We start from the raw sequence: 23,078 nt of genomic DNA on the forward strand, positions 1-23,078 counted from the left end.
GGCTGCGGTATTTCTCTTTAATCTTTTCAACAATGGCGACTATCCTGGCAGGGTTTCTACTGCTGTGATGAAACTCCATGACCAAAAGCAAGTTGGGGAGGAAAGGGTTTACTTGGCTTACGCTTTCATATCACTGTTCATCATTGAAGGAAGTCAGGACAGGAACTTCAGCAGGGCTTGAGACCAAGGCAGAAGCTGATACAGAGGCCATGGAGGGGTGCTGCTTACTGGCTTGCTCCCCATGGCTTGTTCAGTCTGCTTTCTTACAAAACCTAGGGCCATCAGCCCAGGGATGACCCCACTCCCAATGTTCTGGGGCCTCCCCCATCAACCACTAATTAAGAAAATGTCCTATAGGCTTGCCTACTCCCCCACCTTATGAAAACATTTTATTAATTACATATATAGTGTTCTGCCTGCACACCAAAGGAGGGCACTAGATCTCATTATAGATGGTTGTGAGCCGCCATGTGGTTGCTGGGAATTGAACTCAGGACCTCTGGAAGAGCAACCTGTTCTCTTAACCTCTGAGCCATCTCCCCAGCCCCGAGAGTATTTTCTTAATTGAAGTTCCCTCCTCTCAGGTAACTTTAGCTTGTGTCAAGTTGGCCTAAAACTCCTAAACACAGTGACCACATTTCCTGAGTTAGAATTAAGGATGAGCATGTTGTCTCACACCTGTAATCCCAGTGTATGAAAGGTTGAGGCAGGAGGATTGCTGTGAGTTTGAGGTCAGCCTAAGTTACAGAGTGGAATCCTTTCTTTAAAAAAAAAAAAAAAAAAAAGAAAAAAGAAAGAAAGAAAGGATACACTGTATGTGGGGCACACCTCTATTCCCATAATGTGGGAGGCAGAGGCAGGCTGATCCCTGTGTATTGAGGCCAGTCTGGTCTATATAGTTAGAGGTCGGTGTTGGCTACACAGTGAGACCCCGTTTCAAAAACAAAAAGGGACTGGAGAGATGGTAAAGAGTTTCTGCTGCTTTTGTGGAGGACCTGGGTTTGATTCCTGGCCCAACCATGGTGGCTTACAACCATCTGTAATCCCAGTTCCAGGAGACCTAATGCTCTCTTCTGAATTCTGAGGCCACCAGCAATGTACACGGGGCACAGACATACATGCAGACCAACCAACCAACCAACCAACAAACAAAAAACAATAACCCTCCCCCCGACATAAAATAAATACATCTAAAAACCTCAAACAACAACAAACTATGAAGAACTCAAGCAGAACAGAACAATAAAAATATGGGTAGATTGACCTATCTGAATACTATTTAGTTTAATTAATTAATTTATTTTTGAGACAGGGTTTCACTATGTAGCACCTGGCTGGCTTGGAACTCACTATGTAGACCAGGCTGGCCTTGAATTCAGAGATCTGCCTTCCTCTGCCTCCTGAGTGCTGGGACTTAATTGCATGCTAAAGGCACGTGATACTGTATATCTGAATAGTCTTCAGGAGACAAAGATAATTTGGAATTTGTGATGAGCTGCAAAATCCAGTAATGAATGTGTTATTTCTGCAAAATATGGTAAGGTTCTTGGACACCATAATCAGACTTGTTGTGAGTGTATTAATACGTGAATGTGCGCTGGTGAGCTGGCCTAAAAGGGTAAAAGCACTTGCCCTCAAGGCTGTTTGAGCCACTGGAGTTTGAGCCCCAGGACCAATGTGGTGAAAGGTGAGAAAAGACCTCTGACCTCCATACATGGATGCACATACACACACAGACTAAATGCATGAGCAAAAAAATAAACACATTAGCAGCCATGACTGAATGACTTCTAAAAGGTTCTCAAAGTGTCTAAAGAAGAAATACTGCCTAAACTCAAGACATCTGAAATTCCTAGCATTAAAGTCACCGCCGGGACTAAGACAGGAAAAAGGCTCAGGCTAGAAAGCCATGCGTGCAGTTCAGGAGACCCACACCTGCTGTTTTGACCAGGCTGAAAGATCATGAGACGCCACTTTATATGGGGAGAGAGAGTCCCAGGGACAAGTGTTTCCGTCATGTAAGAGGGTTTTGGGGAGGCCTGGCCACACCAGAATGGGGCCAACACGGAGAAGCCTTGGTGGGGAGACTTGGAGGAGAGGAAATGGGGTTGCAAAAAGGTGATGTGAGGTTCAGAGGACTGTCTGCCTGTGCTTTTGGGATAACGAAGGGTGACAAGAGGGAGAAATGGAGAGGAGGTTCAGTCCCACCCAAACGTTAATCCAAAAATGTCGAACAGGTGAAGTGACTTGTCTGCGGGTACACAGCTGCTCTGTGGCTGCCTGCCCTCAGCTCAGCATCTGCCATCCTGGCATAGAGCCTCTGAGGAGGGCAAGCTTCCAGCCTGTGTGCAGCAAGGACAGCCACAAGCGGGAGCGTTGATGCCAGGCCAGGACGTGCGGTGGAGAGGCCTGGGCCTCCGTGTCCCGGGTGAAGGGCGGTGTGCTGCTGTCCACCCACCTCCTCCCCACAGGTGCCAGCGTTGTCTGCAGAGCTGGAATGATGGCGTCCCTAGAGCGGCTCCCCGGGGGCTGCCCAGAAAGGAGGGGCAGAAGCAAGCTCTAGGCCTAGTCCCATCAACTTTCCAAAATACCATGAGGGCCCTGGCTGTCCTGGAACTTGCTGTGTAGACCAGGATGGCCTAGAATTCAAAGAGATCTGCCACCCTTTGCCTCCTGAGTGCTGTGATTAAACACATGCACCACCATGACCAGCCAATGTGTGTGTGTATATATATAATGTGTATATATATAAAAGACACTTGCTGCCAACCTTAATCCAAGTTAGATCCCTGAGACCCACATGGCGGACAAAAAGAATCAACTCCTGCAAGTTTTCTGACGTCCACACATGTGCTGTGGTATGTGCTCACACACGCACGCACATACACAGAGTGACTTTAACTCCATCTTTTTTCTAGTCCTGGCCCAATATTTGTCTTTATGTTCCTCCCAGCAATTACCCTCTCAGGTGCTTCTGCCAGGCTCCTTGGACCCTCTGGGGCTCTCACCACTGTGTATAAAGCCTTTCCTGCCAGGCTTTGGGTATCACCCCCATCTTTGCCTTCCTGGACTCAGCGTGGTGCTGTTCCCTGGCCTACGTCTCACTGTCTGCAGGGTCTCAGGCTGGCACACAGAGTGGGAGCTCAGCAACCCCTCGGGACTCCACAGAAGGGACAAGGGAGAGTTGCTGGAAGGCACAGGCTCTGGATCTTCTATCTGTATCCCGGGCCTGCTGGAAGGTGGCAGTCAAGGCTCTCAGGAATGCAGTCCTGGAAAGAACCTGGACTAAACAAAAATGCCCACTGGCCAAGTCAGAAGACATTTGATTCAGTGAAGTTTAAATTCATTTAAAAATTTATTACATGAAAAGAAAACACTCCACAGAACAAACCAATGAAATTTAAAACCTAAATGAACTCAGTGACAGATTATTAAGGTTTAGCGCTGCCCCCAAACCACCGTACATTAAAAAAAAATCCAAAAGAAATAGAAATACCAGCTTCAAAAATAGTTATCCAAAAAGTAAGGCATCCACTTAAAAAAAAATTCACGGAAGGGGTGGGCATGGGCTGGAGGAATGAGAGTCAAGGGATGGAGGGATGGTCCCTGGTGCCCTGAGGCCCCACAGCCTGCCTGGACTGTATTTTGAGGGGCCAAACCCAGCCTCTCACTAGTCAGGGGTTCGGTGGGAAGCTGGGAGACCTGATTCAGCCTGGAAAAGGCCCCTGGTTATTCCAGTTTGAGTAGGTGAACCGGGGAGTTGGCGTCTTGCTTTGTGATCAGAGGATCCTGGACTTAGCACAGCAGGTGCGGGAGGCTGCCGGGACACTGTTGCCTTCCTGTGGAGAGCAGGCCAGCAGCTCTCCCGGAGGCAGCTTGCTGAGGTCTCCAAAAGGAGCGGCATTCTGTCCCTGCCCTTCCATCTTGTCCCAAATGGGATGGCAAGATGGTGGTGGGGTCACTTGAGCTGAGGAAGGGGAGGGGAACTGGCCTTCAGAGAACATTCTCCATCCCCACAGCACGGTCTCCCCACAGTGAGGGAGGAGTACCTCTGGGAAGGGGGAAGCACCCTTCCTTCCAGGGAAGGCATTTAACGCTAGGTCTGTCCTGAAGGTTAGAAATAGGGAGCAATTTTAGGCCCAGTTCTAGGATGGGAGATGACTTAAGGCTCGTTTGACTCTAATTTCAGGCCAGAAGGACTTGGGGATCCTTCCTACCTGGTCCTTGAGCCAAGGTCCAGGGGAGAAAAAGGATGAGGGTGGCCGGCAGTGCTGTGGATGGGAAGAGCTGCTGAGAGGGCCGCTGCTTGTTCACACGGGGGGGGGGGGGGGAGCTGTGTCTCTTTGCCCTTAAGAGAGAGATGTCTATTAGACTGAACAGAAGTCTTTCTGGCTTCAAGAAGCTTTGGCACCACAAGGGGGCAGGGGCAGGGCAGGGCAGGGCTTGGCTTCTGCAGGCTGAGCCTTCCCTGTATATTCCACAAGCCTGGCTTAGAGCTGGGGGTGTGAGGGGGGGAGTGGGGGAGTAGAAGGTTTCAGAAGATGGACAGTCCTCCTTCTTGGTCCTTAGCTCAGTGGGGAGGAGGTATGGACTTCCTGGGTGGGGGTGACGGGGTGGGGTGGGGTGAGGTAGGAGATGGGGTAGAGGCCGGGCAGTGGAGTGGAGGTGGGACAGGGTGGAGAAGGTGGAGGGAAGTGAACCCTCTGCCTCTGGGTCCCTGGTGAAGGAAGAGGCATTTGAGTTTCTCCAGCTGACACATTTGTCTGCTCTGTCTTTCCCAACTAACTCACTGTGGCTGCTACCTCTTTCCCAGCTGAAGCTTCACCTGGGCTAGGAAATAGGGAGAAAAAAACAGCAGTGAACCCAGGTTTCTTAGCGGCACCTAAAGGGTGTGAGCCCAGGAGGAAGGGCCCCATAGGGTACCCATGGTACCTCCACTTTCCTCTAGCCCATAGGGTGTGTACAGGCCCTGGTGCACTGACCTTGACCTTGGGCCTTGGTATTGGAAGCAGGTTCTTTGGGTACAAAGGTCAGCATCTTTGTTTAGAACTTTTCACCATGGACACCCAGGTCTTGTCCCTGCCTGACAGAAGTATAGATGTGGGTGTGTGGGTGTGTTGGGAGGTCCTAGGCAGGGAAGCAGGGCAGAGAGGATGAAGGAGGGTGTGGTCAGTTAAAGGGATGGCAGTCTTCAGGGCCGGGACTGCTCCTCTGAGTCCTGGGACTCGGCAGGAGTAGGCCGGAAGATGGGCTTCTGTTGTTCCTCCATTTCGTTCATTGTCTCTTCTGTCTCTGAGTCCCTCTCCTGGGGATACACCACCACGCACATCTTCTGACTCCCTAGGGTTAGCAGCTCTGTGGAAGGAACAACACGGAAGCCAGGTCAGTGTTTAGTGTGCTGCCGGCCCCACCAGTCAGGCCCTGCCCTGGCCAGCTCCTCCATCCCAGCTATTACCTGCCAATAGCTTTTGGAGCACAGCTCGTCCTTGTCCTACCTTATCTGATGGCTGCCTCTTGTTCACCGTGGCTCTAGCCTTTCATTCTCTCCATGCCCACTGACTGTCTGCCCTCATCTCCAGCTTCTATACTGGGTCTCAAGACAACCTGGAGTGGCTCCTGAGAGCTAGCCAGTAGGTTGCCTAAGGTCTGTGTGGGGATGCCAGCTGGTCGTCTCTCCCCGGAGCCCTGTGGACTCAGGTGAAGGAGAACCCTGGCTTCCTGATTCTGGTAAAGCTCCCCAGTCAAACTGCTCTGTGCCTTCCCAAGAGGTCCTCTCTCTAGCCACCACTTACCAATGAAGTCATTGAAACACTTGGGCTTGTGTTGCCAGTAGACACCCAGGAAGTAGACCGGTACTCCCGTCAGCATGATGGCCAGGCCAATGCCACACACCACTGGCTCCGACCACAGGCTGAAGATCAGCAGGAAGGCCCAGAACAGCAAGTAGATGATGGGGAACATCAGGTTGATCTGTGGAACATCAGTGCTGTGAGTTAGGTGGCTCTTAGTGTCCTCTTTACCCTCATCCCCGATGGCAATGGCTGAGCCGCGTTCAGCTCTGTGCCCCAGGCCCTTAGAGGTGCTACATCAACAGATGTGGGTGAAATTGGGCAGTGGGACAGGGAAGCAAAGATCTTTATTGTTCATGTCCCTCCCAGGTGCGGTCGTATAAGACCTCATGACTCATGTCAGTGCCTGTGGCAGCAGGGAAGACAGGGGGATCGAGGATCTGGCTAGGATGTTAATGAATACTTGCAGAGGTCCTTGGGAGGAGAGGCAGGAAGGCAAATGACCCGGAGGTGTTTGGACTCCTGTCTCCACACCCACTTCCAGGCCAGGCCTCATCTGGATGCACCACGGCTCTGCTCAGCACTCACTTTATTTACTTTTAGATAGCATCAGCCTCAATTTATTTCTCCCAAGCAGTTGGAGAAGAAAAAACTGCTTAGGCTCAGGAGACCAGGAAAGCCAACAGGACACAAGGCAGGCTAGGGCTGGGCTGTATTTTGTTCAGAAGGAAACACCAGTTCCACAGGCTCGATCTCCTGCCGGCCATGTGTGCCCGGATACCTTAGATGGTCTTCCTGATCAGGGGCAGCTGTTTTGCTGCCTACTTCCCTGTGTGCTCCGGCTTCTTTCCTCCCCACCAGGAAGTTTTTTAGGACTGGGAGAAAAGTAGCCATGAAAATGCCCAGTGGGGAACTGACAGATCTTGGAGAATCTTTCTTTCTCAGCAGGAACAATCTAAAAGTGTCTTGTCTGTGTTTCTAGATCAGGATTCTCAAGTAGCTTTAGGCTCTACCCAGTTGCAAGAGAACTCAGTACTCCAGTATAACTTGTTCTGAGAAATCTAAGAACAGACAATGCCAGGCTTTTTTGTTTGTTTGTTGAGTTCACTGAGGCTCCTACTGTGTTAGTGTTGGGAGTTTGAAAAGAAAGGAGTGCAGACACAGATTGGAAAGCTTCATGGAAGAGGAAATACTTTGAGACTCTTTTGGCCAGTGGTTAGAATTTCTATAAGCAGATGGAAAGAGACTCATTTTCGGATAGAGGCATAGTATAGTGAAGCCAGATGTTGGAGGAACAGGGCAGATAAGAGAACCTTGAACACTACCCAGAGTGTAAGATTAAGAGTGAAGAAAGGGGCTGGGGGCAGTGGCATACTGTATCCCAGCACTCAGGGAGGCAGAGGCAGGCAGATCTCTGTGAAGCTAGCCTGGTCTACAAAGCGAATCCAGGACAGCCAAGGCTACACAGGGAAACCCTGTCTCGAAAAAAAAAAAAAGAAAATAAATAAGTAATAAACAAAGAAAAGATTTAGAGTAAAGAAAGGAAATGAACACCCCACCCACCCACGGCAAGAGCCACTCGAGTCAATCTGCACTGCAGCTGGTGAAGGGGCTGCCGGGCGGATCCTCTCACCTTGATAGGGCGGGGCATGTCAGGCTTCTTCCAGCGGAGGACTATCTGGCCGGCGACTGTGACCCCGTAGAAGAGGTAGTTGATGAAGCCCACGTAGTTGATGAGGGTGTACATGTCACTGGTGACCAGCATCAGCAGGGTGGAGAGGCACTGGAGACGGGGAGGCAAAGAAGGCACTGGAGGGGATGGTCACAGGTCGGGGGCTGCTCTCCCCCACCGCCAGCCGGGTGTGCTGTTTTCTAGTGGACATCTCAAGAGGGGGACTCACAGCCACTTTCTGTAGCCCAGGATGGCCTATGCCTTTACTGCAGGACCTTCCTTCTGGCTTTTTGAGACAAGGTCTCTCTATGTAGGTTCTGGCTGTCCTGGAACTTGCTATGTGAACCAGGCTAACCGGAGGTTCACCTGCCCCTGCTGCTGGAGGGCTGGGATTAAAGGTGTGCACCATCATGTCTGGCTAAGAACTGCTTTCTTAGCATAGGAGTAAAATCAGGCTATGTAAGCACTGCTGTGGCGTGGGGAGTAATTAATTATTCAGAGTGGCCTGGCCTTGCTGGGATTAGCTGGCTCTGGGAAGCTCTCATGGCTCAAGCTAATATACTTCTTTTGGTTCTTTTGGCCTCTTAGGGAGATTGTGAACTGATAAATAAAAGCTTTGGTCTTATCGTCATTGTCTCACAGCTGTGAGATCTCATTTATTTTTCCCTTAAAAAAATGACTAAACAAGTCTGGCCCAGTGACACACGCCTGCGATCCCAGCACTTGGGGAGGCAGAGGCAGGCAGATCTCTGTGAGTTTGAGGCCAGCCTGGTCTACAAATTGAGACCAGAACAGCCAGGTATACACAGAGAATCCTTGTCTTGAAAAAAAAAAAACAAACAAACAAACAAACAAAAAAAAACAAATAAAAATCATCAACAAAATATGATTAAATACAAACACAATAAGGTTGTTTTCTTAGCTTTCTACAGATACAAACTCATTTAGGCCTCTAACATCGCTATGAGGTTTTCTCGATGGAAGTCACTTTCCAGCGTCCAAGTCGTCTCTGTGACTCTTTCGGAATCAACTGTGCCCTTCCACTCTGATAATCTTCGAAGGCCATTGGAACGCTTACTTCTCCCATGAGATGTGATGGTGACCAGATTTTGTAGGCGAACAGATCAGATTTTCACTGTATTTGCCTCCAGTCAGAGCTGAGGAAAAGCTGTGTGGCTCCTGGGAAACACTGTCTGCCCTCTTCCATTGCTTTCTGCGGCTACCCAATCTCAATGGCCTTCACGCTGCGTCTGAACACTCACGAATTCTCCCAGGGAGCTCCATTACCTTCACTTCTTCTGACCACCTCTCTTGGGGATCAAAGTAATTTTTGTTGTTGTTGTTTTGGGACAGAGTCTACTTAGTCCTGGTGGGTCTGGGACTTGCTATGTAACTGGCTTTAAACTCAGAAATCTGCCTGCCTCTGCTTCCTGAGAGCTGGGATTAAAGGTGTGCGCCACCATGTTTGTAATGTCTTGTTCATGATTCAGAAGGAAAATAAAGTGAATTCAAAAAAACTTCACGAGGGCAAGTCTTTGCTCCTTAACTCTTCGTATTTATGGTGGTGAGCCTTTAACAGCTGAGACCTCTCTCCAGCCCTCTTTTAACTCTTTACATCAGCGGTTCTCAGCCTTCCCATTGCTGTGACCCTTTAATACAGTTCTTCCTGCTGTGGTGACCCCCCAACCGTAAAATTATTTTGCTGTTACCTTATAACTGTGATTTTGCTACTGTTATGAACTGTAATGTAAATATGATATATGATATTTAGAATATCTAATATGAGACCCCTGTGGGGGTCATAGCCCACAGGTTGAGAACCACTGATCTAAAAGTTTCTGCTTTTTTTTTTTTTGCCCCATTCTTCCTTATTCAAAGTTGCCTTTTTCCCAGCTTCAGATTTATGAGTTTTCCTCTGTGTTTCTTATCAGGTGTACCCTGAACTAGATTTACTCTGATGGCTTTGTCCAAGAGGCTGACAGGGTACCCTAGGGCAGGAAGTAGGGAGAGGGTGAGCACGTGCAGTGACTGGCTACAGCACAGGTTCAGAGCTGTACCCTGGCAGCAGGTGCCAGTAAGTCCAGGGGTAGAGACACATTTTTGTGAGGCTTCGGCATCCCACGTCTTTTCAGTCTGACCCAATAGGACGGGAGGATAAAAATGAGCCAGCCTGAGAGTTGTGGGCGGTTTTAGACTCCGGATCTTCCCTAATTAGATCCCTCACAAAGCCAATGGCAACATGTGCTAGCTTAGCTAGGGCCTGCTGAAATGCAGAACTAGACCGGAAACGTGATGGCTAGGTATGCACAGACAGTCTGACTCCCAACCAAGACTAGAGGATCCATGCACGGCCAGGAGCAGCGGCAGCGGCAGCGGCAGCCCTTACCGTGAAGAGCAATGCTGGGATTGGGGTGCAGCGTTTCACGTGGATCATAGCCAACACACTGGGAAGGTGGCCTTCTCTGGCTCCAGCAAAGAAGAGCCTGGCAGGGAGAAAGGGTGGTCAGCCTGGGACAGCCTGTGGACCACCAAGCCAAAGCTCTCTCATCCATGCCCAGCTTTGGCCCACACAGCAGCACCCAGCACCAGCCAGGAGCCTGCCTTTGTGTGCACACTTCCCAGCTCTGTGTTCTCAAGGGCAGGCACAGTCAGACCAGAGGCAGCCAGTGGAGAGGAGGACAGATGCCAGACATGGAGACAGTGTGATCTGGCAGGCCCAGGGCGCTGTACTGTCCCTCCGAATCACTCCTCGCCTACAAGGCTACATGAGCAGCTCCTCTGCCCTTAATTTTTATTTTTGGTTCTTGGAGACACAGTCCCACGCGGCCTACATGACCCTAAACTTCGCTGTAGCCAAGACAGGCCTTGAATTTCTGATCCTCCTGCCTCCACTACCTGAATACTGGAATTATGGTCTGTCCCACTGCCTGGCTGCGTTTCTCCTTTAATTAAGAACCTTCTTGTCCTTAGGAGTTACTGATTCGCTGGCACACAGCTCTGAGCCACCTGTGCAATGCTTTAAAACATTCTCATCATATTCAGGGTGGGGCTACCTCTTTAGAATAGAGAGGGGTCATGGCTGGAAAAAGACAGGCGGGAGCCCCTGAGAGACACTAAAAGGTTCTGGGGGGTCATTTCTTGGGCGTCCATAGCTGTCACGACTTATCACTTAAAAGTTGTGCATTTTACTGTAGATTCAGTGCATCTAATAAAACTACACATTCTATTCCCAGGAAGCCTTCCAAAACAAAACAAAACAAGATGACCCCCTCCCCCCCAAATCTAACGGAGAAGTGCTGAAAGGTACTAGCATAGAGAGCCAAGCTGCAAACGTTCTGAATGCTTAAAATGATGAGATTGGGTGAAGAAATTAGGATATATCTGTGAGACAGAAAATTATGAAATAAAAAAAATGTATTCATTTTTATTTCGTGTGTAGGGGTGTTTGCCTGAATGTATGTCTGCGCACCGTGTGCCAGCTGTGTCAGCTGAGGCCAGAAGGAGGAGTCGGATTGTTGCACATGGTTGAGCCGCCGTGTGGGTGCTGGGGGTTGAATCTGGGCCATCTCTCCAGCCCTCAGAAATCATGTTTCTGAAGAAAATGATTATTTGAGAACGCTGACGATAGCACGTCCAACAAAAATGCAGAACACAGAATTGTGACCCTGAGCTAGGCATGGGGGCACACGCTTGTGACGCCAGAGCACCGAGCCCGAGGGAGGGCATTTCTCTTTGAGGCCAGCCTTATAGGAGACCCTGTCTCACAGATGGGGAGAGCGCTGGAGGGCTGGCTCACTGATTAAGAGCATTTATCGCTCTTGCAGAGAACCTGGGTTCAATTCCCAGCATCCACAAGGCGGATAACGACCATTTACGATTCCAGTTTCAGGGGGACCTGACACCCTCTCCTGACTCAGGGGGCACCAGGCATACTCATGGTATACAGACATACAGGGAGGCAAAAGTCACATACGTAAAAAGTGACTTTACAAAGTCTAAACACTGGGGGGATGATACACTCTCAGGAGGGAAGGAGATGGTGGGGAAGACAGAGAGAGACTCACAGACGCACAGAGAGACTAACACTCTAAACAGCCCCTTCCCTCTTTTCTCTTTATGCCTCTCTCAAACAAAACCGAAAGCCGAAACAACCCACTGCCAACAAAACCACAATCCTGTAGCTGCCAGCAGCCCTTTACATGTTAGTGTTAGCAGTCTGTTTTCCTTACAAGGATTCAATCAATTAGTGTGTATGTTATTTATGACACACTCGTGGAGTCAAAACGACAACTTGTGGGGGTCAGTTCTGCCCTTCCCCCATGTGAGTCAGGTCCCCCGGATCCAAACTGGGATCACCAGACTTGACAGCAGTGCCTTTACCCGAGAGCCACCCTCCTTTTCTTCTCCTCCGGGGGCAAGTGGCTCCTGATGAGTCTGAGCGTGGTGACAGTGTTAAAGTACACCAGCTCTTGCTATCTGAGGCCACAGCTGGCCTGGAAGTCTTGGCCTTCATGCTTTAGGCTTCTGCGGGCTGAGCTGGGAGGTGTGTGCTGCACCCGGTACAGACTATGGAGTCAGAGAACTGCCACTCCATGCCTGGGGTACAGGGGAGAAGGATGGCAGCAGCAGCCGCTGCTCAGAAGTGCGAGGGCTGCCTGCGACTCCAGCTCCCACAGGCAGCTGTCACCATGGGAACTGCTCAGGCCAGCTTCCCTGATTTCATGCAGACACATGCAGCCCCTCTGTTCTTCCATGCTCCGGTCCTTTCCGCATGCACAAGATGGAGCCTAGGTGGCTCTGCGGGCTTCATCATGCATGTGACCAGGCTCTCATTCACATCCTCCTCCACAGACAGCCAGGGCCAGGTATAACTGTCCAGGTCCAACTGCCCCACGTCAGGGTCACAAGAAACAGTCTCAGCTAGGGGTAGGGGACACACACACACACACACACACACACACACACACACACACACGCTTGCTCAGCAAGGACCATCTGATTCAAACTTTGGGACATAAAAGAATGAAAGAGAAGGGGGGAGAAAAAGGGAGGGGAGAAAGTAGTAGGTGAGCAGAGGTGGCCTGGGAGGGGAGGCCACGCCCCTGGCATCTCCTGCATGCACACGTGACTATGCTACATGCGTGCAGACCACTGTGTGGCCTGCCTGAGGGACGAACCCCAAACTAAAGCGACTGTGGCCAGCCACTGTCCTCCAACAGATCCCAGGGAGCCTCACGGGTCACTGCTCTTCCGCCATCTGCTAGGGCCTCCAGGTGGCCGCGGCTCCTGTGTAACATGCACATGAGGTTGCTGCAGGTGAGGGTGTGCCCCCTCGGCGCAGGTGCTACCCATACTTCCTCTCCATTGCTCTGGGCCCAAAAACATGGCAGTCTCTACTATCTCGTAGGAATTTCTCTGGGATGCGTCAGGTGGCTTGAGAAACAGCGGGGCCCAGACTCATCTCTGCAGAGAGCCATGCATCTAGGGCCCAGAAACCCCATGGGCCACACACATGCTAACCCTTTCACGTCCGGACATCCAGAGGTCCACTCTGGAGATGGCAGGAAGGGGCATAAAGGAGGGGCCTGATCCCTAGATGGATAGGGGGTAAGGCTTCAGGGCCCACTCATGTTTCTGGCTTCCCCAAAAGTTCTGGGTTGGGGTTGTGGCTCCTGGCCATTGCACTGACAAACATTTCCTTACTGCTCTTCCCTACTCCAGCCCTGCGGCCTCCCACAGCACCTGCCTCTTGAGTAGGGAGCAGGCCTGCCTCCCTAGGACACTCAGAGGGAGCTCACGCCATGTCAAGTCCCACTCCAGACATTCATGAGAGGCCAGACCCAGGGGCTTCAGGCACAGGGATCCTTCCTGGTTCCTATCAAAGCAGCGTTTCTTTCTGGCCAGTCCAAATCCAGAAAGGGAGACTCTAGGAATGTAGCTGAGATTCTATCCTGCTGCCAGCCATAGCTCTGTCTCTTCCAAAGTGAGGTGGGCTTCTGCCTCAGAACACCTCAGCACCCATACTAGCATGCATACTCCCGCAAAGGAGGTTGCACAGACCTCCACTGACAGACGAGTCCAACAAATACACACAGCGCAGTGCACACAGAAAAGTGGTCAGGGCAAGCACTCACCGGGAGGAGGTGAAGAGAGAGCCATTGACTCCTCCAAATGTGGACAGGGCAACAGAAATGGGCATGATCCAGGCCATGACTCCTAGGAGCTTCTCGCCGAAAGTCTGGGAGGGAAAACAGGAGATGAGTGGAGAGAAGGAGGAAAAGCCCCTATTCCAGCCTGCTCCTCACTTCTGGAGGGCCCATCTCCCGTCCTCCCTGCCGATTCTCTCTGGCTGACTCGGGAGCCCAGGCTACCATGCCACAGGGGCAGCTGCACATCAGAATACACACCGTGGGTCAACTAGCTGAGGGGCTAGTGGATGGAGATGATAACAGGAATGAACTCACACTTATCCTTCTTCAAGAACGAGGAAACCGAGGCACTCAGTGATCTATAGCTTACCAGAGACTGTACGCTGGGGGAAACGGAGGGATCGTGATTGCAGGCCAGGCGCTGTAAGCACCTGTGCACACTACAGCGTCTCCAGAAACGGAGAGCCACAGACTCATGAGTCACATTCAAACCCTACTCCCACCTTCAGCAAGGTCTGTCTTATCTATCTATCTATCCATCCATCCATCCATCCGACTATCTGAGCTATTCTCTCTCAGCCCTGGGTTTGCTATTTTTGAGCTTTATACACTAGGAATGAAACCTTGTACAGTTGCTGAATACACAGAAGCAGATAATGTTTGTAGGAAAATAAGGCTATTTCTTTTTCTTTCTTTCCTTCATTCCATTCTCTCTTTTTCTTTCTTTTTTTCTTTTTTCCTTCCTTCCTTCTTTCCTTCCTTCCTTTCTCTCCCTCTCTTTTTTTCTTTGTGTAGTCCTGGCTGTCCTGGAACTCACTAAACTCACTATCTAGGCCAGGCTGGCCTCAAACTCAGAGATCTGCCTGCCTCTGCCTCCAGCATGTCCCACCACAGCCTGGCAAGACTGACTGGTTATTTCTTTAGCTGAGAAAGAAGTGGTTGTGAATTTGTAGCTGAGGCTTCACGCGCACATCCATGTGTACGTGCAGTGTAGGAGACCAGCCTTTCCTAGAGTCTCGGAGGCAGGCTTACCGCAAGAGCCCGGGGAAGCGGTGTCTAGACTAGGTGTCCCGCTGTGCGTGGGCGGCTGCTGGCTGTAGGAGGAGGTGGCCGCAGGTGACGGCAGGGACAGTGTTTGTTCTGAAGCTAGGTGAAGGTACAGCATGGCTCCTCATCCTCCTTCAGATAGCAGGCACTCTGTGATCTCTTGCCCAAAGAGCACAAATCACTCCAGTTTCTGATTTACTTACTGGAGTGTGTGTGTGGGTTGTGACTGTGTGGTTGCATGTGTGTGAGAGAGAGAGAGTGTGTGAGAGTGTGTGTGTACACGAGTGTGCCAGCGCGTCTGTGTGTGTGAGTGGTGTCTGTGTATGTGTGTGCGCCTACACATGTGAGTGTGTATGTATATGCATGTGTGTGAGTTTGTGAATGTGTGAGTGTGTGCTGCTGGGGATGGAACATGGCCTTGCACTCTGCTACTGGATTACATCCTTGGCCCTTTAATACCCAGTCCTTCTGGATGAGAGCAATCAGCTTGTATGAGTGTGCTTGATTCCCAGGGGAAGAAAGAACAGGATGGGTGTGTTTTGTAGAAGCATATGTCTCTGTGAAGAGCAGCTCATCTTCTTACATAGTATTCACACTCAGAGTGCTCCAGACCGGGAGTCAGTGAACTTGTCCCATCAAACATTAGATGTCTTACTACTAAAGGCCATATGGACTCTGTGGAACTTCTCAGGTAGCCGAGGTGGCCCTTCTGGAAACACCCCAGCCATCAGTTTGCTCCTGGGCACTTGAGACACCCTGCTGAGGATACGTTTGGATCCCACCCTGAGGATATAGGATGACATCCGAGAGGCACTGGCTCAGGGAAAAGCGAGTGGGCTAGGCAGACGGAGCTACGGCAGAGTTCTGGGTCGGGGACCCTGAGTGAGTTCTTACCACAGCGACTGCATTTGAGGCCAGCAGCTCCTGGGGGGACATTGCAGTGACATACGCGACATTGGCAAAGACATACACAAATGTGACCAGTGGGATGGAGATGAAGATGGCTCTAGGAAGGTTCCTGTAGAGGGAGAGGAGGTGAGAGGGAAGCCTGGACCAGGCATGTGCTCTGCTAAGGGGCCAGTTTCTGACTCGGGTGGGGCAGGATAATGGAGAGGAAACAGGGGCACAGCTTAGGCTAGACATCTGCTTCACACCTGCTTATCACTTCCTGACTCAGATGTGGACCATGCACCCTTTCTGTTGTCTTAAGACTGGGCCTGGCCCCAAACAGATAAAAAGCCGAGCCCTCTCAGGACGGCCCCTTCTCTATGGCAGTCGGCAGTTGCACTGTCCTGCACAGCTTTCTGATTTTTAACTTGCCCTGGGACAGTGATAGGACCCTTTCTGGTCTCTTAGCAAGGCAGACAGCAAATGGTTCAAATTCCTGGGAAATGAACTGTGGCTTCATGGTTGACCAGGACATGTCCAGGATAGGGCCAAGAAGGGGCTCTATGGTTCTTCCTTCCAGCAATGGATACTGAGTGGGCTACGGGCAAACAGAAGAGCCGCACTCATTCGACTTACTTGTAGGGGTCCACAAGTTCCTCAGTCACATAGTTCAGAAAGTTCCAGCCACCATAGGCAAAGGAGCCCTGGAGGAAAGCCAGAGCAACGAGGCCGATGTCTGGCTCTTGGAAATTCTCAAATGCGTTCTCTGGCTCCAGCCAATAGAATTCTCCTGTGGGCACAACAGGCAGGAGGAGGCTCAGAGTCAGGATGAGCCTAGGCCCAGTGGCCCACCCCACGAATTGTCTCGCCCTCCCTTGCAGGGCTAGGCCAGCTCCTCGGTCTGCTCCTCAGTGAGCCCACGGTGGGAGAGGGGGGCTAAGAGGATTGCAGAAATGCAGATCACAGGAGCTCCCGGAACCATGAGTCTAAACAGGGCTTCGGGCTCAAGACACAACTGAGAGTGGGAGGTTCTTGTAGGTGGGGCGCCAGGGTCAGCAGCAGTCTGTCGACCAGCTCCCTCCGATACATATAATCCTCGTTTCGTGAGGAGAGCACCCAGAACCACCACCACTTTCACAGGCTCCGCTGTTCTGTAGTTCAAGTCCATTTTTGCCTGCCTCGCCAATAGCCCATCCCTTCCTAGAGGTTGGGCTGGAGAGATGGCTCACAGAGGCCCAGGGTTCCATTCCCAGCACCCACATGGTGGCTCACAACCAGCCTTCTGGCTTTACAGGCACCATGCCTGCACATGGCGCACATACATGGGGGGGGGGGGGGGAGACACTTACAAAATACATAAAGTAAAAATAAACCTACTTTTGTGTTTAAAGTTTCTGGGCTACCATGGCTTTGTAGTACAGTGCCTGTCCAGCATGTGCCAACCCGGGTGTGAATACACACACCCACGGCACACAGACCCACAGCTGCTGACTCAATCAGGCTGGGGTAAGACGGAGTAATAAGATATGCTATTAGGACACGGCAACCCAGCATTAGGACAGGAAATGAGGAGGTTTGTGTGAGCATGAGAGAGTTGAGACCAGGTTAGGAAGGATTCATTATCTCTTAAAAGATAGGACAGTGTTTCCTAAGCCTAAATTCCTGAAAACACTCTATCACCTCCCTCCTCCTCCCCGATGAAGGGCTTTAATCCTGCTGATTAGAACGATCAAGGGCAGTGCGGTATATAGTATGAACTGCTGATGGCAGGTTCTCTGCTCCGCCTTCAGAGCTTGTGGGCAGGCAGGAGGTGTTCCTGTTTATCATCTCATTTTCTCCAAGAGACAGTGAAGCTGTGAGGAGCCCAGCAGTGCTTCGGGTCCCATGGAAACCAAATACAGATGAAATCCAATGGGGAATGTTGGCAGAGGCCTCAAGAATGTAGAGCTCTTTCCCCCAGAGATTATGAGCAGTATTGAAATATATGAAATTCTCTTCTTCGGTTCTTCATTTTATGATATTAACGAAGAGCAACAGAAAAAAGGAATATCGTCCCCGGGGCTGTGGCAAAATAGCAACTGCGTACAGGGCTCCAGGGCCCTTGCTTGGCTATGTCAGTGCTGGGGCAAGCGTGGAGAGATGGGTCTTTTCGAGGCAGTACAAGGGAGTGGAGGTCCGGCACCCTAACCCCGAGGCAAACAGCCTCTCAGCCCAGCAAGTGAACAACAATCAGAGTCACATCTGGGAGATCTCAGGGTGGGTCCAAGGGAGGATGGGAAGCTGTGTGGGGTCCCGGGGTCCCCAAGTTGCTTACCTTTGCATATCTGCACGACACCCATGATGATGATGAGGGCCAGGGCCAGGAGCTTCCCAGCCGTGAAGATGTCTTGAACCCGGGTGGCCCATCGGACGCTGGAGCAGTTGACCCACGTGAGCAGCACTGAAATGACAACCCCAGAAGCTGTAGGATAGCCACTGCCCAGTAGCACCCCGGTTCTGCCTCCCAGCCTCACACCCACAGCCCCACTGACCAGAGATGTTGGCTCCATTAATAGGTTACAATGGGGATTACATGCCCCAAATTAGAGCTTGGTCAGAGCATTCATTCCTGGCCTAGGGCCAGCGGCCAGGAGTAGGCAGGGCAGTGTGGGCACTGACTCAGGAGCCTTATTCATGACCAGGGTACAGAGTGGACTTAGGATTCCAGTTATTATCTGTTCCTGGGGAGCCCTGAGTCACTAGTATAATCTTGGCTATTGCCTTCCTAAATCTGGTTCTGGGACAACAGAAGGCTAGAAACTTGTGACTTGGGTTTGTTTGTTTATCTTATATGAAAGATTTATTTGGGGAAAGGGAAACAGAAGAGTTAGGGACTATGTGGGCCATGAGGGCAGGGAAACAGAAGCAGAGAGAGACAGAGACAGACATGGGGGAGGGGGCGCCTCGATAGAGAGCAAAAGTATATTAAAAAAAAAAAAGTTTTTTTTTTTTTTTATAGGGATGGAGAGATGGCTCAGCAGTCAAGAGCGCCAGCTACTCTTCTGGAGGTCCTGAGTTCAATTCCCAGCAACCACACAGTGGCTCCCAACAATCTATAGTATGATCTGATGGCCTCTTCTGGCCTGCAGGTTTACATTCAGGTAAAAGCACTCATATACATGAAATAAATAAATAGATCTTTAAAAATGCTTTTTATACAATGTTCTGCCTGCATGTGAACCAGCACACTAAAAGAGGCACCAGATCTCACTATAGACAGTTATGAGCTACCCTGTGATTACTAGGAATTGAACTCAGGACCTTTGGAAGAACAGCCAGTGCTCTTAACCTCCAAGCCATCTCTTCAGCCCATAACTTGGGTTTATTAAAGTATACAATTCAAGCCGGGTGGTGGTGGCACAGGCCTGTAGTCCCAGCACTAGGGAAGCAGAGGCAGGCTGATCTTCGAGAGTTTGAGACCACCCTGGTCTACAGAGTGAGTTCCAGGACAGCCAAGACTACACAGAGAAACCCCGTCTCAAAAAACCAAAGGGGAAGAAAAAGTATGAAATTCACGTTAAAGCAACTAGCAACAACAACAACAAGCCTTTTGTCTTCCTGCTCAGCCTCCCCTTGAAGTGTCTGAATTACAGGCTAGGGCCACCATGTCCACGTCAAGGTTTACCTTTTTAAAGAGTACATTTTGATGAGACTTGGCAAATTAATTTTTTTTTTTTGAGACAGGGTTTCTCTGTGTAGCCTTGGCTGTCCTGCACTCACTTTGTAGACCAGGCTGGCTTCAAACTCACATAGATCCACCTGTGTCTGCCTCCCCGAGTGCTGGGATTACAGGCATGAGCCACTGTGCCTGGCTGGCAAAGAATTGTTAATTATTACCATACTCAATATTTCCAACATTCTAAAAATGTGCCTCTTTGTTTTGCTCCTTCATACTCATGAATCCTCTACCCCTGTTACTGGTAACCACTAATTTGATTTCTGTTCCTCTAGTTGTATCTTTTTCAAAATGTCACACCAATGGAATTATAGAGATCATGGGCCTTTTTGGATCTGACTTCTCACACCAAACATAATGCTGAGACCTACTCATTTTGTTATATATTAACAGATTGTTTTCATTGATAGTTACTATTTATTCCATTATATAGACACAAGCATCCTTTTCCTATTCAGTACTACCAGTTTGGGGTTAATATATATCTAAAGCTACTTACAGTAAATCCTAGTATGGAGGCCAGGCCTGTAATCCCAACAGGAGACGAAGCAGAAGATTTGCTGAAAGGTCAAGGTCAGCTGGGGTCACAGGAGTTCCAGGCTAGTCTAGACTATGGTATGACACCCTATCAATGAACCAATCCCTCCAAGACCAACAAACTTTCCAACAACTGGACGTGGTGGTATATATCCTTTTCTTTTTAAATGTAGAAGAATACAGTTTTAACCAAACAGAAAGGTAAACTAAAATCATCCTTCTGCCTAAAAATTAGAAAACAGTAGACAAACTGCTGAAACAGGCAGTTTCTCCATTCTGTGATGAAAATGTTCAACATGAAGACAGATGTCAGAGAGTTGTAAGAGGTAGATAAAAAGCCCCAAATGTGTCAAGGTTGTCCTTTTTCTTCAAAACACCACTAGCAATTACAGTTAAAGGGGTTAAAAATCATTATTGACAGCTTTTTTGTTTTTGTTTTTGTTTTTTTGAGACAGGGTTTCTCTGTGTAGCCTTGGCTGTCCTGGACTCACTTTGTAGACCAGGCTGTCCTCGAACTCACAGGGATCTGCCTGACTCTGCCTTCCCGAGTGCTGGGATCACAGGTGTCTGCCACCGTGACTGGCTATTGACAGCATTTCTGAAATGTGGCTTTTCTCATTGCCAGTGACACCCCTGAAAAAGAGTGCCCCTAAGAAGATAGTGTGCTATGGGGTAAACAGGTTTTAAAGTTTCTGGAAGATCCGAGTTTTTCACTGTAGTTTCTCCCTCAACTCCTAGATAAGGGAAAATTATGTCATTCTGGCCCTGGCTTCTCATGAAGATTTAGGGGATCATACTTACCTGGGGACCTGCTCTGAACAAAAGGGGTACCCATCATTTGGAGAGAGGGTGGGGAATGGTTTCTCTGAGCCCCCTCCTTCATGTCCATCACACCGGGAAGAGGGAGGTCCCCAGGAAAGCCAGCTAGCCTTTGGAGCTCAGGTGGCCCAGTCTTAGTCCTAGCAGCTGTGAAAGGGCAGGGACACTGCAAGCTCATCAAACAGCAAGACATTTGCCTCTAAATCCTTGTTAATATTATCATGTTTAAATTTGCATGTGTTTGTATGTGTGTGTCTATGTGTACACATGCTACCAGTGTGTGTGTGTCCTGGGAGACCAGATGAGGCATTTGGGTCGAGAGTTCTAGGTGGTAAGTTAACTTGGGTGCTCTGGAAGAGAAGCAAGGGCCCTTAACTGCTGAGCCAATTTTTTAGCCCTTACATCTTATTTATTTATTAATTAAAAAGAAAAACCTTTATTTTAGTCAGGTGTGGTGATGGATGTCTTTAATCCCAACATCTGGGAAGCAGAGGCAAAGGAAGAACCTCTGAGTTCAAGGCTAGCCTAGTCTGCATAAGGCTGTTCCAGGCCAGCCAAGGCTATGTAGTGAGACTTCGTCTCAAAAACAAAACAAAACAAACCCCCACCCTTTATTTTATTACTATTGTATGTGTGGGAGGGGATCACATGTCATGGTGCCATGTGTGGAGGTCAGAGGACAACTCTCAGGACCAGTCTGTCCTTCTGCCATTACACAAATTCTGAGGATTGACCTTAGTCATCAGGTTTGTGGAGCAAGCGCTGAACTGAACCATCTCTTGAGCAACCTCAGCATCCCTCTAGGTCTTTGAGTTTTTATTTCTTGTGGGTAAATAAGCTAGGGCTCTGGTCATATGGTAAATGCACATTTAATTTTAGAAGCTGTTTAGCTCAGTGTGAGGGTATGCACCTTTAATCTCAGCACCCAGGAGGCAGAGGCAGGTGGCTGGCTGTGAGTTCAAGGCCAGCCTGGTCTACAAAGGCCAGGGCAGCCAGGGCTACATAGTGTAGCCCTATCTCAAAAAACCAAAATGGGAAGGAAGGAAGAAGGAAGGAAGGAAGGAAAGCAGTTGTATGTTTTCCAATAATAAATGACAGCAAGTTTTCAGGTGCCTTCAGGTGCCTGATGGCCAGCAACTTGTCTATGTTCATTGGTGGCCTGGAGCACAGATGGTGGTGCCTACAGCTCTGCTTCCTCACCTGGGGGTCACAGCACTTCCAACAATGTGGAACCTTCCGTGCTGGCCAAGTGTGCAAAGGCCAAATGCTAGGAAGGTGGGCACTCGGTTTTATTGTTGCACTGTCTAGGCAACTCTCAGGAGCTACGGCTTGCAAAAGCATGTTGTTTTACTTCATTTTTGTTTGTTTCTGTTTTTAGACTAGAACTCACTATGTAGATCAGGCTATCCTTGAATTGACAGATAGATACCTGCCTGCCTCTTCCTCCAGAGTGATGGGATCGATGGTGTGTACAATGGTGCCTAGCAAAACCATGAATTTTAACTTCCTGGTTGTTACAAAGTACTTGAGAACAAAGCGAAGTACTTCTCCTGGCTTTCCTTTTCCTGAAAGAGTCATCAGGATATTCTCTAGTGCTCAAGTTTCACACAACACTGTAAAAGCATTGTCTCTGGCTTTCATGCCTCCCGTGGACTCTGGCTTCCCTTGAATGGCTAAGTTACAGCAACGCCTTCTCCTTAAATGGACTGCTCTTTTCCAAGTGCTTCCCGACCTTGCTGGATACAGGGGACATGTCAGCAGGACAGGAAGGCCCTGTAGTACTGGCTATTGGTCATCTTCTCTCCTGCATTGTTCTGAGCTGTCAAACTCCTTTCCAGACCTACCTGTCCCATAAAGCTTTGTACTTTTATTGATTCCCAGCAACGCGCCTGCAAGGTAAGCTGTATAATCACATTTTATAGACACGGTACAAAGTTTGTCCTTCCTGGATAGAACAATTCCAGACCATTTTACTTATATCTCATTGTGTTACCTGTTCGTATTAATATTATCTGAGGCAGGGGGACTGCTCTGAGTTCAAGACCACCCTCGAGTACATATCAAGTACTCAATTAGCCAGGGCTACACATTAAAATTCGTATGTACATATGTATGTATATATACTGAACATACATAAATATAAATTTTCTGTTTCTCTTTTTCTCTTTTTTTAAAAAAATCTTTTTCATGTCTTTAACTCTCAAGCATACCATTGGTACCTACAAATAGCAGATGTACAACAAATATTTAATAAAGGGAAGAGCCATAATCCATTAGTTCTCCTGTCTCACTCTTCATTCCACACTGCATGCCATTCTCTCCTGTTCCTTAGAATTTCATTGATCGTGGAAACCTCCATTAATTGTGGTTGTTTTCACAGAGTTGAAAGAGTATTGGGAAGTTTGACTTTTGAGAGTAGATTCCTGATTCCTCATGCAAGAAGAGCTATTAGCCAACCTGCT

General features: G+C 49.4%; 1 protein-coding gene across 2 annotated transcripts in view; it reads right to left on the reverse strand.

Annotated features, from left to right (window-relative positions):
- Positions 1 to 3,336: 3,336 nt before the first annotated feature.
- Slc7a8 (solute carrier family 7 member 8) overlaps positions 3,337 to 23,078 on the reverse strand; it is a 54,386-nt gene continuing 34,644 nt past the window's right edge. For both annotated transcript variants that reach the window (XM_055615823.1, XM_055615829.1), the window contains exons 5-12: positions 17,860 to 17,985; positions 16,182 to 16,335; positions 15,552 to 15,675; positions 13,596 to 13,699; positions 9,848 to 9,944; positions 7,423 to 7,572; positions 5,793 to 5,970; positions 3,337 to 5,355 (exon numbers count right to left, since the gene is read on the reverse strand). In XM_055615823.1, the coding sequence (XP_055471798.1) occupies positions 5,192 to 5,355; positions 5,793 to 5,970; positions 7,423 to 7,572; positions 9,848 to 9,944; positions 13,596 to 13,699; positions 15,552 to 15,675; positions 16,182 to 16,335; positions 17,860 to 17,985 (1,097 nt within the window). In that variant the 3' untranslated portion in view covers positions 3,337 to 5,191. The remainder of the gene's footprint in view (positions 5,356 to 5,792; positions 5,971 to 7,422; positions 7,573 to 9,847; positions 9,945 to 13,595; positions 13,700 to 15,551; positions 15,676 to 16,181; positions 16,336 to 17,859; positions 17,986 to 23,078) is intronic.

This window comes from Psammomys obesus, unplaced genomic scaffold (assembly GCF_907164565.1).
Source record: "Psammomys obesus unplaced genomic scaffold, mPsaObe1.curated_primary_1811, whole genome shotgun sequence".
Lineage (NCBI taxonomy): Eukaryota > Metazoa > Chordata > Mammalia > Rodentia > Muridae > Psammomys > Psammomys obesus.